Raw genomic sequence first — 13,592 nt, forward strand, 5'->3', positions numbered from 1 at the left:
TCAGGCAGGTGACGTCACAGCCCCCTCCTGATAGGTGTTCACCCTGCTAGTTGACCAATACCCCTTTTAGAGCTATTTATGGTCTCCCTCTTGGGTAGGTCCTCAGATTTGACGTGCATGACTCCAGCAAGATTCCTCTGCAACGCTTACTTCATCTTCTGACCACTGGAACTGCAACTGGACCCACCAGGAACCGACAATCTGCATCCACAGCAACGACTCTGCTTGCAACATTTTTTCCACGGCTCCTTCCAGCAACTGCAACATTTCCCCAGCTGTGCATCCGCTGAGGGCAACAAGTCTTCTGTCTGCATGAGAAGCCAGAAGGAATCTCCCTTGGAGTGAAGGAGTCACTCCCCTGCATCCAAGTGCACCAACTGTAACGACAACTGGTTGAGTGGATCTCCTCTCCTCCAGAGCTGCGTGGGTCCTGCATCACGGGTCGTGGTCTGGAGTGGTTCCCTTGGTCCTCTCTACCAGCTGTCCGACTTGAGATGGTAAGCCCTTGCCTCTCCACACAGGACAGTACCCCCGTGCACCGCAACTCTTGCAGCTACCAAGGCTTGTTGGCATCTCCTCCATGGGATCTTCAGGCTCTGTGTAGCTCCAGCCTTCTTCCCTGCGACGTACAGCCCTCTGTGTGCTTCTCCAGCGACGTGGGACTCCGTTCTAGGTGTGCTGCGTGGGCCTCATCTCGACTCCTGTGCTTGCTGTCTGTGGTGACTGCCTTCTCTTCCTGTGACTCTCCTCACTGCTGAGAGTTACCAGGGACTCCCCTCTGTGGTTTAAGCCCTCCTGGACCCTGCTGGACCCCGGCAGCTCTGCATTTCTTCTTCCACATTTGCCTTTGCCAGGGCTTGCTGGTGGTTTTTCGACACCAATAACCGACTGCAATCCTTCTTCCGGCGTGTGACGTCACCTGCATCACTTAGGGAACTCTTCAGTTGCTCCACTGCTGACTGTTCACCTTCGACCTGGTCCTACATCCACAGACGGGTGGCTAGTGGCTCCTGCAGCCACCAGACACTCCAACGTGAACTGGACTTGGTCCCCTTCCTTAACAGGTCTTCCTCTACCAGATCCACCTTTGGTTTCTTGCAGTCTTGTCTGGGCCTTGCATTATCCTCTTCTGAAGACCTCTGTTTTTCTGGTCGCTGCGGGGCACACTGGTACTTACCTTTTGGGGTTCCTAGTTCCTCCAGCTCCCCTCTACTGATTCCACTTCCTTAGGTGGGGGCCCGACTTTCGCATTCTACTTTCTTAGTATATGGTTTCTTTCATGTGTGTAACTGCAGTGTGACTACAGTGGTATTCCATAAGCTTTGCATGTCTCCTAGATAAGTCTTGGCTGCTCATCCATAGCTACTTCTAGAGGGCCCTGGCTTCCTAGACACTGACTACACCTCACCAACAGGGGATACCTGGAATAAGGTGAGAACACCATAGGTGCTCACCAGCTTCCTACAGTTGGGAATTTGTGTTACCTGAGAGCCCTCTGGCCAGATTTGAACCTTGTGTCCACCAAAACATGGCTACTTTCATTGTTGAATTTATTTGCAAGAGCTCCTCGAAGGACCACTGTGCCTGAAGCCATTGCTTGTCCAAATCCTTGTGAAGTGGACGCATTTGCAGTTGGCAATTTGGGTCAAGAGGGATGCAGGAAGAAATCATTTCCATGAATGATTTGTAGATCTGGACAGAAATTGACATTTTTGTGGACAGTCTGTGAGCTAGTTGTTGAATCTTTATTTGCATGTTTTGGGAGGGAAATGCTTCATTTTTCGCAATGTCTAGGAATGCTCCCAAGAATGTTAACTTTGTTGTGGGTCATAAGTGACATTTCTGATGGTAGACAGTGAGGCTGAGTGTGATTAACAATGAGAGGCAGATGGACGTGGCTGTTGGTCCTTGTTGATGTGTAGAAGCTTTTATGAGCCAATCGTCAAAGTATGGAAGACATGGATTTCTTTCATCTGACATGGGCTGCTACTGGGGCAAGCATGCTGGCAAAAATTCTGGGGGCTAATATTAGCCTGATTGGAAGGACCTTGAATTGTAAGTGGGTACCGGCTACCTGGCTATGGAAGAACTTGTGGTGTTTTGGATGTTTTGGGACGACAAAGTATGCGTCTTGGGGGTCCAGTGACATCATTTGATCTCCCTTGTCGAGGAGGTGTAATATATCCTGAAGCGTCACCATGCGAAAAGATTGCTTCTCTAGAAATGTGATCAACCTTTGCAGGTCCAGAATGGGATGCCAATCTCCTGAGGGTGTTTTTGATTAGAAAGAACCTGTAGAATCCCAATCCATTATGAAGTTTGGAAACAACTCCTATTGCTCCCTTTTTTTCAGCATGATGGAGATCTGATTCAGGAGTTGTTTTAAGTGAGGGGGAGGTGACTCTGATGGTAAGGTGCTTGGTAGTTTTTGGAGAAACTCCAGGGTATGTCCTCGGGAGATCACATCGAGCACCCACCTATCGCATGTTATTGTGGACCAATGATGAAAATGTTTTGAAATTTGACCTCCAATACAGGTTGGTGGAGAGTGGGGGGTAGTCAACACTAAACTGTGGTCACTCTTTTCTGTTTGAATCTCTGCCGTTGGCAGACAATTTTCCTCAGGCTGAGTACTTATATGTAGCAGCTGGTAACGGTCTGTATTGCTTTTTTTTGTATATCCTGGGAACAGTACTGCATCTGGCCTGGCTGATATTGATGCCTGTAGGGTTGGTAACTGCCTCTAAAGGAATAAGCCACTCTCTGCCTCTAGCTCCTTGAAAGGGATGCTTCTTATACTTCGAGAGTCCCAAGGGACTTTGCTATATCTGTGTCAGCCTTGATGGATTGCAGGGCATTATCCTCTTGTTTGCCAAGAACGATTTACCGTCAAAGGGCATGTTAAGTATCTTACTTTGGATCTCGGGCGGAAGTGGATTTTAACCATCCTTGTCTGTGGGGAACCGCCACTCCCGCAAGCTGCCTGAACTCAGTAGAAGCAACATTAATGGCACAGTCAGTTATTTCTGCCAATATTCTTTCACCCTCCTGCGGAATCTTTCCACCTCCCAGCTCTGCATCCTCTGGCAGCAAGTCAAGGTAAGTGGACATATCTGACTACATTTGGCAGTCATAATTGCCCAATATAGCCAGGGAATTTGACACTCTAATTGTCGAAGCTGTCATGGAGGAAAATCTCTTGACAATATTATCAAGCCGGTGACCATCCCTGTTCGGAGGAGTGGAAACTGGTGTGGAGGGGTTCTTAGAGTGACCCTGTGCTGCTTCTGATACCACAGAGCTGGTTTTGGCTGTCCAATGAGACAAGTTGGAGAGGCATGTGGACCTTTGTATTTCGTGTCTAATCTTGAGATGACAGCTGAAATTGTAGCAGGGTTCTTCGTGGCTTTGAGCCCTTCTGGCCAAATAAAATCAATAATTGGGATAGCCCTCACCAATTTCTTGGTAGGTTCCTTAAATTCATGTAGGAAACAGTCCACTTGTTTGGTAAACACTGGAAGTTCAAATTGCTTGGCTGCCTTTTCCATTAAATTATGGAACCCGCCAATGTCCTCTGGCGGAGAATCTACTAGTGCCGCCGCTGGTGGGGATGGAGTGAAGATGAGATAGTCGTCCCACTCATTTGGCACTGAGGTAGTGTCTTGTATTTCTCCCTCTTCTCTGTCTTTGTCAGTAGGCAGAGCTTCAACAGTTGGGGTCAGCTACGGTATCTGCCAACTCTTGTAGAGGGGTGACAGGTGTTTCAAGCAATTGTGATGGTTGCAGTAACGGTGTAGGAGTTTGCAGCAACTGTACAGGGCTTGACGCAAGTGGAATAGGAGTTGCAGGAGCAGATGGTGGAAATCTGCGATAATAGTCTTTGTGCATACTTTGTAAATTTGTAACCAGAGACATAGGCATTGAAATAGAAGGCTCCTGTTGGTCATGTATTGAATATTCATGGTGGTATGAAGGCGCTCTCTTGCAGAGTAATAGTCCTCCTGATACTGCACCTCAAAGTCCTGGCATGCTACATGTAGTTGGGAGGGACTACTAGAAGCTACTCCAAAGGGCCTTCCATCCTCGGAGTCTTCATCCTTATCTAGGAGTTGCACAGGCAGATAGAGCAACACCTTACTCGAAGAGGTGTGAACTTGGAGAATTGTGGATGCAGACAATTTATCCCCTACAGGGATCAAAGAAAATGGCGGTAATGTCATTTTTATGTTTTTTTTTGTTACCAACATTGACTGTTCCATTGTCAAAGGTCTCTTTGTTGACAGTAAGGTGGTCATTGACAGCATCGTTGATGGTAGCATGGTATCATCGCCAACGGCAACTGTGATTGTGTCAGCACGGACTGTTTCGGCGATGGGATCTTCATTGTCGACGTTAAGTTGAAGAAGGACGTCAAACTTAATTTTAGTATCCTCGCTGTTATAATCGTTGTCAATGACAGCGGGCGTGATCATAGGATATGATGCTGTTGTAAAGGTCGATGCTGACGTCATCGTTCGTTACTGTAGAATCGGTTGTCGACGAGAGTACAACTGTAAAGCTTGATGGTATCTTCATGGTTGTTGTCGTTGAAGGCACAGACTGCAAAGCACACTTGGGAAGTGGTTCTTTCAGTTTAGTAGTGGTAGGCTCGGAGAGAACCTTTTCTGAGGCAATTTTTCACTTCTTGGAGGAGGAGGGAAGGAAGGTCTTCATGCCTCTGTTCGTGCCCAGTGGTAGTATGTTTGGATTTTGAATAGCGTTTGAAGGTGGTTTTGAGGAAATTTTTTCATTAGATTTTTTCCTAAGTCTTTTGAGGGAAGATGAAGTCTGTGAAGACTGATCATTACCCCCTCATATAAAAGGCACTATTTGGTTTTTAGCTTTTGTAGCCACAGCAAAAGTCTACCTTCCCTGTCTTTAAGAGTCTTCTGAGAAAAGGTGCACCAGATTCTGCAGTCTCTCGCCTTATGCTCTGGATTAAGGCAATATATGCATTCTTTATGTGGGTCATCTGAATGGTGCCTCTTCTTTCCACAAGTGCCACAGGATCTGAAAAGTCCTTTTTGGTGAGTTGGGACATGGTGTCCAGTTAGAATATGCAGGTAGAAGAAGTGATGATCTTTAGAAGTAAATTCTTTTGAAAAAAACTGAGAGAAATAAATAATTTGAGCATTGCTCAATGAAGCACGACGTACAGTAGAAACTCTGCAGGAATGAGCCTCGGTTGAGAGAATTCTAGAGGGTGCTGTTGCCTGAGTGGCTGAAGTTTGTAGGACGGTCCTTTTTTAAAAAGGACATAGGCTATATAACCTGTGGTTCAATGCCATTTTGTCTATTATAGCAATTCACATTAGTAGTGTGGGACTCCCACTTCGACAACAGGGAATGATTCAAGCATGTGAATCTAGGAAAGATCCAATATTGGAGAAATATGCGCTGGACGGAATTACACCAAATTTGGCATCACCCCCCCACCTCAGAGGTCTACACTGGCTGCTGGTGCACTAGAGGTGCAAATTTAAAGTTCTCACCATCACCTACAAAACCCTCCATAACACCGGACCCAAGCTAATCAACTGCAGACACTCCTCTCCACCAGCCAACCAGGTAGCTCCGCTCAACAACTCTCGGCCATGTCCCAAGGATACGTCACAGCCGCGGCGGAGGGTGCTCCTTCTACTACCTAGCTGCCAAGAACTGGAACGACTCCCTACCACCACCTTCGCACCTTGCACACCCTCCTCTACGTCAGAAAAAACCCTCAAAACATGGCTCTTTGAGGAGAAGCTAGGACACACAGCAACAACCCTGAGGGCCTGGATACCCCCGTGATAAGCAGCACTTTACAAATACTATGATTGACTAACTGAAAGCTGTAAACACAGATTTACTATACTTATTGCAGTCCATTAGGAATTATATGTGCTTCTATATTCCTTTGTCATTGTATTGAGATCACCAAATTTTTATTGTAAATTTAATTTTAAATATAGATGTTAGTCTTTCTCACAGTGTTTCTGTACCTTTATGCGTTTCGATCTGTTTTCTCCTATGTTCGTTGTCAACTATTTTTGAAATTATGTAGCTGTCTTTTATAATGCATCTGTTTAACTTACATCTAACCTTCCAATGATAGGACATCACATAAACTGGGATGTGATGGGCCTACCAAGAAGCCTGGGCTGGCACAAGCAATACACAAGGAGGGGTGTGGCTACTTTCTGTCACTTTTGGGTACACAACAATTACAGGGTTATCCATGCTACTAAAGCAGCCCAGGTATTTTACTGCTTTCGTTTGCTCCTCATAAAATCTGAAATTGTTGTAGTATGGCACTTAATGAAAAACTGTAAATGTTTCTAAGCACTCAATGTATGTTGGGGAAATTAAGGCAAAAGGAGAGAAACCAAGGCAACGTAGCAAATAATTGGTAACACTAGTGCAATGATTCAATACCTAAATCTACACAGAGAGCCTGGCAGTTTAGGGCACACACTTTAAACATAAATATACATTTCAAAAGTAGCATTGACCTGATAATGTTTTGATGGTTAGTGCAAAGGGAGAAAAAGCTGACATTCCATAGATTACAATCAAAGATACCTGGTGTGATGCTGCTGCAAAACAAATCCATCCATCATCAAGGGAGATGACAAATTCTCCCCTTCGTAGCTCAATCTTGACCTGTCCTCCACCAAAAAGAACAAGTGGGTAGACAGATACCATGCTGCAGTCTCTTATGAACACTCGGCTGGTTTTAATCTTCTCATGATACACCAAATAGCGACTGGAAAAATGTCTGACCTGGAGAGAAAGTTCAAGCATATAAAGTTAAGATGAGGAGGTATGTACGGTCAGGTACACTCAAGACCATTTGTTCCATATCGGTAGCACCACAGCTGCACATTCAAGTATTTTTGCATGTGTTGTAGGTCTTTGCAGTTTCCGGTTTTAAATATTTTGAGACTTTTCTATCAGAGAAGAAGAATCTGCTCAACATGAGGCTGCTGAAAATGGGAACTGCACGTCTGCAAAATTGTGCCCATAAGGAGCCTTTGAGGCTCTACCACATTATGGGCAAAATATGGAGTTCACCAGTCTAAAGACTCTAAGCTGGTGAAACTGCATTTTGGTAAATTTACAAAATAGGGACATCTTTTTCTCGAAACCTTTGAGGACTTCTGACATAAAAAATACCCAAATAAAAATAGTTACATTGTTCATGAAAACTGCAAACAGGTACAGCAGTAAAAAGGGGTGGCAGTAATGGAGGGAGGGAAAAGAACTACTAGGGTAGAGATAGGGCTTGACACACATGGTATAGGTACAGCAAATACACAAAAGGTGCTGGGAGGAATACTTGCAAAATCTCTAACCAATGGCATTCCAGTTCATTGTTTTTTACCTACTGTGTCGGTCGACAGAGGCCTGCCTTATACAAAACAGTACTGACTCTGCTCTTCATGGGAACATTCCATCCTGAACTGCCAGACGAGGTCCCCTCCAGAAGGGACCACAAGCAACCCCAGGCCGAATCAGTGAGGTATAGCTTGGATACTGTGGCACTGCAATTTGGGCCCACATCTGTGCATACCCCTGGCCATTTAGCGTTATGGGAGGAATCCATGCTAACAGTCTAAAGACTAGCAGTCGCTTTGAGTGGAATTCCAATCTATAGGTAAAGGTGCCCTATATTTATTAGGGTACATGTACTAGGATTTAGCCAGCAGTAAAGGCACTAGGATATATGAAGAGGCTCTGTAGTATAGGACGGAGTGTTGGTACTAGAATTTAGTAACAGGCAGATGTACTGAGATATAGGCATGGATAAAGCACTTGGCTATAGGCAGCGTACTCGAATGCAGGTAGGGTTACTAGGTTATATCCACAGGTAGGTATTAAAATGTAAACGTAAAAGGGCTCAGGCAGTGGAATTAAGGTATAGGTCGAGGTAACTGACAGGAGTAAAGAAAAAAAACAGTTCTGAGGAATTAACTTGATTGTAGAAAGAGGGTAGAAGATTGGAGGAGAGAAAAGAGCAGGAAGGGTAGGGGTGTTTCATGCCCAAGTGCATGAATAGGGTAGAATGAAGAGGAAGACTGGGATAAAGGTGATGTACTCCCATAAAGGGGAAACAAGGGAACTATGTGAACTTGGAAAAAGTACTATATGGACCTTTTATGTGAAGTGCATTTAGCAAGACTAATTTCAACAGTCTGGCTATAGCATTATCTGAAAAAAATTAAAGAAACCAGTTTATCAATCAAGTTTCTCCATAAAGGGTTTGTTGAAGTAAGTTTTCTGCTGGATCGAGTTGTATGCAGTTCGGCTATTACTCATCCTTTGTGATGCACCATTCAACACTTTCTTTTATATGATTAAAAGACTCATTAGACAAGTTTCACTAATATCACGTTTATGAAGACCCTGGCAAGAAGCCAAGCAACCATCCTTGTTCCACAGTTTCCAACTGTAAAAATAATCTCCAGACCACTGACTTTCTTGAGGGTTAAGTCTTTTAGTCATGCTTTTTCACAAAATGTTAGTTCACAGGCAAGGGTACTGTAACCAACAAGGAAATCAACTTAATTTCCAGCCAAAAAGGAACAAATTATAATATCACTAAATAAATATTTCTACAAGAGAGAATCGTCAATTTAATTAACTGCAAAGCAGTCTCCATATCCTAGAAAGATCATATTCTCAACCATTAGTTGCAAATACTAGAACAAATGTTGAAGCGGTCCAAAGTGAACCCAGACAATCCACCTTTTCATAATCAAACTGCCTGGTTCATAGATGTCGTTTTTTGTGGCTTCCACCTCCAGGCTATAGTGCTAGTGGAACTCCAGCATTTAGGGATGTCACTGGAGTTATGTTGTTTGTTTAATGGGCTGTCAATCACTTTCAGGGCTCAAGGTTGGCTTTTCCATGCAGAGTAGTAGCTGCCACTACCCACCCTAAGAGGCCTTCGAAATAGGGTGGCCTTTTCAAGGTACACAAAAAAGACTGATTTTATTTGTGCACTTGAAAGATTTAATTGGTCTGTTGGAAATTCGGTGGCATCTGCAAACAACCAAGAAGTGCAGATTGATCTCTTCACTGCACCAGTAGGGTTCTAAAGGGTGGATCTTAAAACCGCTGTTCATTTATGTGTAAGTCACAAGGCACAAACTAGCTTTGGATTGGACACAGAACCACCCTGTCCTTGTGAAAGGAGGCACATTTATTGTTAGAGTTAACCAACTTTCAAGGACACATGAGCACTGGTAACATTGTGTGTTTCCAACAGAAGTACTTGATAGCTGCCTGCTGTATGGGTTTGAACAGGCTTCACAAAAGTTGTGAAAGGGTTATATTTAATTTCCACTTGACTGAGGGAATAACACAGCAATGGGAAATACCTCAATGGTCTTTTCAGAAATTGCACCATGAATCTCTGAGAGAAGAGGAATGTCACTTTCAGTGAGTCCCTGACACAGGATAAGGCCTTCAGAAGAACTCTTCTCCAACTGTTACTGAGACCTGACTTGGTAAACAGTGGTAAATAGAACAGGGGTAGAGCTGTCAATGAATGAAGCACCTGAGAATAATACCAAACACAGACTTTCTTCCACTTGGCCCGTACATTCTTGTTGTTGTTGATGCTCTGGCTTGAGCGAGGTTCTATCTAAACACTGACGTGAGTAGGATGTTAAGGTGTGCATAGTTAAGCTTTTCAGGAGTCAGGTTCTGAGATGCAATGGTGCCAGATCGTGGTGGTGAATCTAGATGCTGCATATGGATAGTAAGTGCTGAAAAAGAAAAAAAGAGAATATGGAGAGTATGTCCATGAACTGGAACAGTTTTGTCCATGCTGGAGCAACTAGACTAAAGAGACATAGCTCTCGTTTTATCTTGCTTGTTTTCTGCTGGGTGAAAGAGAATGATTTAAGCATGTGAGTCTATGAAAGATTCAATGTCAGGGACTCATTTATTTGTAAACCCCATGTAACTCATAAATCAGTTTCCGTAAAGTATTGTAGAATTTTACAGCTGGATGGTGTAAATGTGAATCAATTAACCACAACAGAGGTTTATTAATTGTTGCATTTAATACTTAGCCATCTCAGAAACAAAATTCACTTTACATTCATGTGATACAATATAATAACCTTTCTAGCAGTTTCATTTAGTATGGTATCAGAATTGGCAGCAATTAATGCAGATCTTGTCTCATATGAAGAGCATGGCCTAACCTTGGGTGTTGAAGACGGGTGAGGGTTACAGGCTACACAGTCATGGCTTTTGTGACACTCCAGTGCTGGCCATTTGGGGGAGATGAATACAGATCCCACCTAAATCCCCAAAGGCTGCTTGCAGAAATCAGAACCAGAGGCAGTAGCACTACAGTCCTCCTCAAGCTCCAGGACATTTCTGGACATCCCACCTCCAATGACACTACAGAACACAATCCTACTACCACTGAGACTTTAGGATATTGTTCAACAGCTCACCTCTTCAAAAGCAATAGCTCCTGAAGACCAAGAACTCTAAAACTACATATGTCCTTGCAGTTGAGAGATGAAGAACTATGTAAGTGTGTGACTGATTGTGTGGATATCTGTAACCAGAAGCCAGCCAGCATGCAAAAAAGACTAGCTCTTCTGACAATGAACCACATAAAGCAGTTGTGATCCTGAACTGCATGTACCTCTAAAGGCTTTTGGAACCGAGAACTGCAGGAAAGCAGAATTAACACAATGTGTGCACCCAGAACTGTATGAAAGCAGAACTAGCACAACATGCGCAACCACAACTGCATGAAAGCAGAATCAGCACAAATAAGGTAGCTAAGTCCTGTGTACACACACCCTGAACAAAACTCAAAATCATCAGGTGGGCATACAAACTGGCAATTAATGTATGATACTGAGGCATAGACACCAACACACGTTGTTGTGAAGTCATTTTAGTGATGCCTCTGGGCATTATTTTAGCAACTAAGCCTGCTGCCTGTGCCCTTTGGCCTAGTAACGTTTTATTTTATTTGATTATTTTAAAAACAATCACATTTGTGGTGATGTTTTAATTTCCTTTATATTGCTTTCCTTTTGCCTAGAAAAGCATTCACATTTCTTAGCACAACATTCTTTCACTCTGTGCTTTCTTCGAGGCTGCAATGAGATAGGATTATCGGCACAAGTGGTACATTGCGTCTCTAATATTTTACAGAAACATGCATATTTTTACGTGGGGACACTTTTCTCAGAACATCAGCTGTTTTATTATAAAAAACATTTCCCTGTTCCATGCACGTTAGAGGGCGATTCCAGCCAGACAACCATGACTGCATGCTATCTGACTTGGTTACAGAAGCTCACTGAGACCACCGGTTCCCTGGCCTACATGAGAATGGTGTCTCTATAGATAACAGGCTTCTCCACTACGGTTAAGCTTAGGTATGGGGGATGATGTCTTCCCGGGGGGTCCTGAATGGCGGATTAGGGATTATCCTGCTGTGCTCTAACCTAGCGTAGGTAGGAATCACACATCTTGCTTAGTGACAGCAAAGTGGGACTTTTCTTGTTTTTCTCTTTTCTTGTCACCATTTTGCTTCTAGTATATTTCATCATCCTAATTATTGCATTTCATGTTATTTAATTAAGACACAGCTGATTCACAAAATCTTATTGAACCATTTTCTGCCTCTGTTTGCCTTTGTATGTGTGAGACGAATGTAATTGAGAGAAAAAGGTGAGATCTGATCCACCATGATTTCCCTGAGAAGTCACAGTGTCATGCGCCCGGTTGCCACAAATCATTGCTGTTCTTGGGCAGAGATCAGGCGCTACTAGCTGGCCGGAAACAGAGTAGGTTGACAGTTGTCACATGGTGTGGGACTGGACTTAGTTCCCCACGATTCAGGTGATGCTGCTGCCCAAATGCAGCAGCCTCATTGGTACAATGAGAGCCAACGCGACAATGTGAGTGAGAAACAGAATGTTTTTCATCACAAACATTAACCAAGTTATAGTTGGTAGGCTTTATACCATGTAATGGTATAAAGCACATGTAATGCTGGGTGCCCACTCATAGCCGATACCAAATCAAATCAAATCAAATCATTAACATTTATAAAGCGCGCTACTCACCCGTGCGGGTTTCAAGGCGCTAGGGGGGAAAGGGGGGGTTATCGCTGCTCGAACAGCCAAGTCTTTAGGAGTCTCCGGAAAGCGGAGTGGTCCTGGGTGGTCCTGAGGCTGGTGGGGAGGGAGTTCCAGGTCTTGGCCGCCAGGAAGGAGAAAGATCTCCCACCCGCCGTGGAGCGTCGGGTGCGAGGGACGGCAGCAAGTGCGAGGCCAGCGGAGCGGAGGGGGCGGGTGGGGACGTAGAAGCTGAGGCGTCTGTTGAGGTATTCCGGTCCCTTGTTGTGGAGGGCTTTGTGTGCGTGGGTGAGAAGACGGAAGGTGATCCTTTTGCTGACTGGGAGCCAATGCAGGTGTCTCAGGTGTGCGGAGATGTGGCTGTTGCGGGGTACGTCGAGGATGAGGCGGGCCGAGGCGTTTTGGATGCGTTGCAGGCGGTTTTGGAGTTTGGCGGTGGTCCCGGCGTAGAGGGTGTTGCCGTAGTCCAGGCGACTCGTGACAAGGGCGTGGGTCACGGTTTTTCTGGTGTCGGCGGGGATCCAGCGGAAGATCTTGCGGAGCATGCGGAGAGTGAGGAAGCAGGCGGAGGACACGGCGTTGACTTGCTTGGTCATGGTGAGAAGAGGGTCCAAGATGAAGCCGAGGTTGCGGGCGTGGTCTGCGGGGGTCGGTGCGGTGCCGAGGGCCGTGGGCCACCAGGAGTCGTCCCAGGCGGACGGGGTGTTGCCGAGGATGAGGACTTCCGTTTTTTCAGAGTTCAGCTTTAGGCGGCTGAGCCTCATCCAATCTGCGACGTCCTTCATACCCTCTTGTAGGTTGGTCTTGGCGCTGGCGGGGTCCTTGATGAGGGAGAGTACAAGTTGGGTGTCGTCGGCGTAGGAGGTGATGATGATGTCGTGCTTGCGTACGATGTCGGCGAGGGGGCTCATGTAGACATTAAAGAGTGTCGGGCTGAGCGATGAGCCTTGAGGTACGCCGCAGATGATCTTGGTGGGTTCTGAGCGAAACGGAGGGAGGTAAACTCTTTGGGAGCGGTTAGCGAGGAAGGAGGCGATCCAGTCCAGGGCCTGGCCTTGGATCCCGGTGGAGCGTAGGCGGGTGATTAGGGTGCGGTGACAGACGGTGTCAAAGGCAGCCGAGAGGTCGAGGAGAATGAGGGCGACTGTTTCACCGTTGTCCATCAGGGTTCTGATGTCGTCTGTGACTGAGATGAGGGCGGTTTCCGTGCTGTGGTTGGTTCGGAATCCGGTTTGTGAAGGGTCGAGCAGGTTGTTGTCTTCCAGGAAGGTGGTCAGCTGTTTGTTGACGGTCTTTTCTATTACCTTGGCTGGGAAAGGTAGAAGAGAGATGGGGCGGAAGTTTTTCAGGTCGCTTGGGTCAGCCGTAGGTTTCTTTAGTAGGGCGTTGACTTCAGCGTGCTTCCAGCATTCGGGGAAGGTAGCAGAAGAAAAAGAAGAGTTGATG

General features: G+C 45.4%; 1 protein-coding gene across 1 annotated transcript in view; it reads right to left on the reverse strand.

Annotated features, from left to right (window-relative positions):
- Positions 1 to 13,592, reverse strand: part of DHX57 (DExH-box helicase 57) — a 531,935-nt gene that overhangs the window by 63,031 nt on the left and 455,312 nt on the right. Inside the window, exon 23 of the mRNA XM_069235106.1 lies at positions 6,604 to 6,804. Coding sequence (XP_069091207.1) covers positions 6,604 to 6,804 — 201 coding nt within the window. The remainder of the gene's footprint in view (positions 1 to 6,603; positions 6,805 to 13,592) is intronic.

Source organism: Pleurodeles waltl, chromosome 5, assembly GCF_031143425.1.
Source record: "Pleurodeles waltl isolate 20211129_DDA chromosome 5, aPleWal1.hap1.20221129, whole genome shotgun sequence".
NCBI classification, from domain to species: Eukaryota; Metazoa; Chordata; class Amphibia; order Caudata; family Salamandridae; genus Pleurodeles; species Pleurodeles waltl.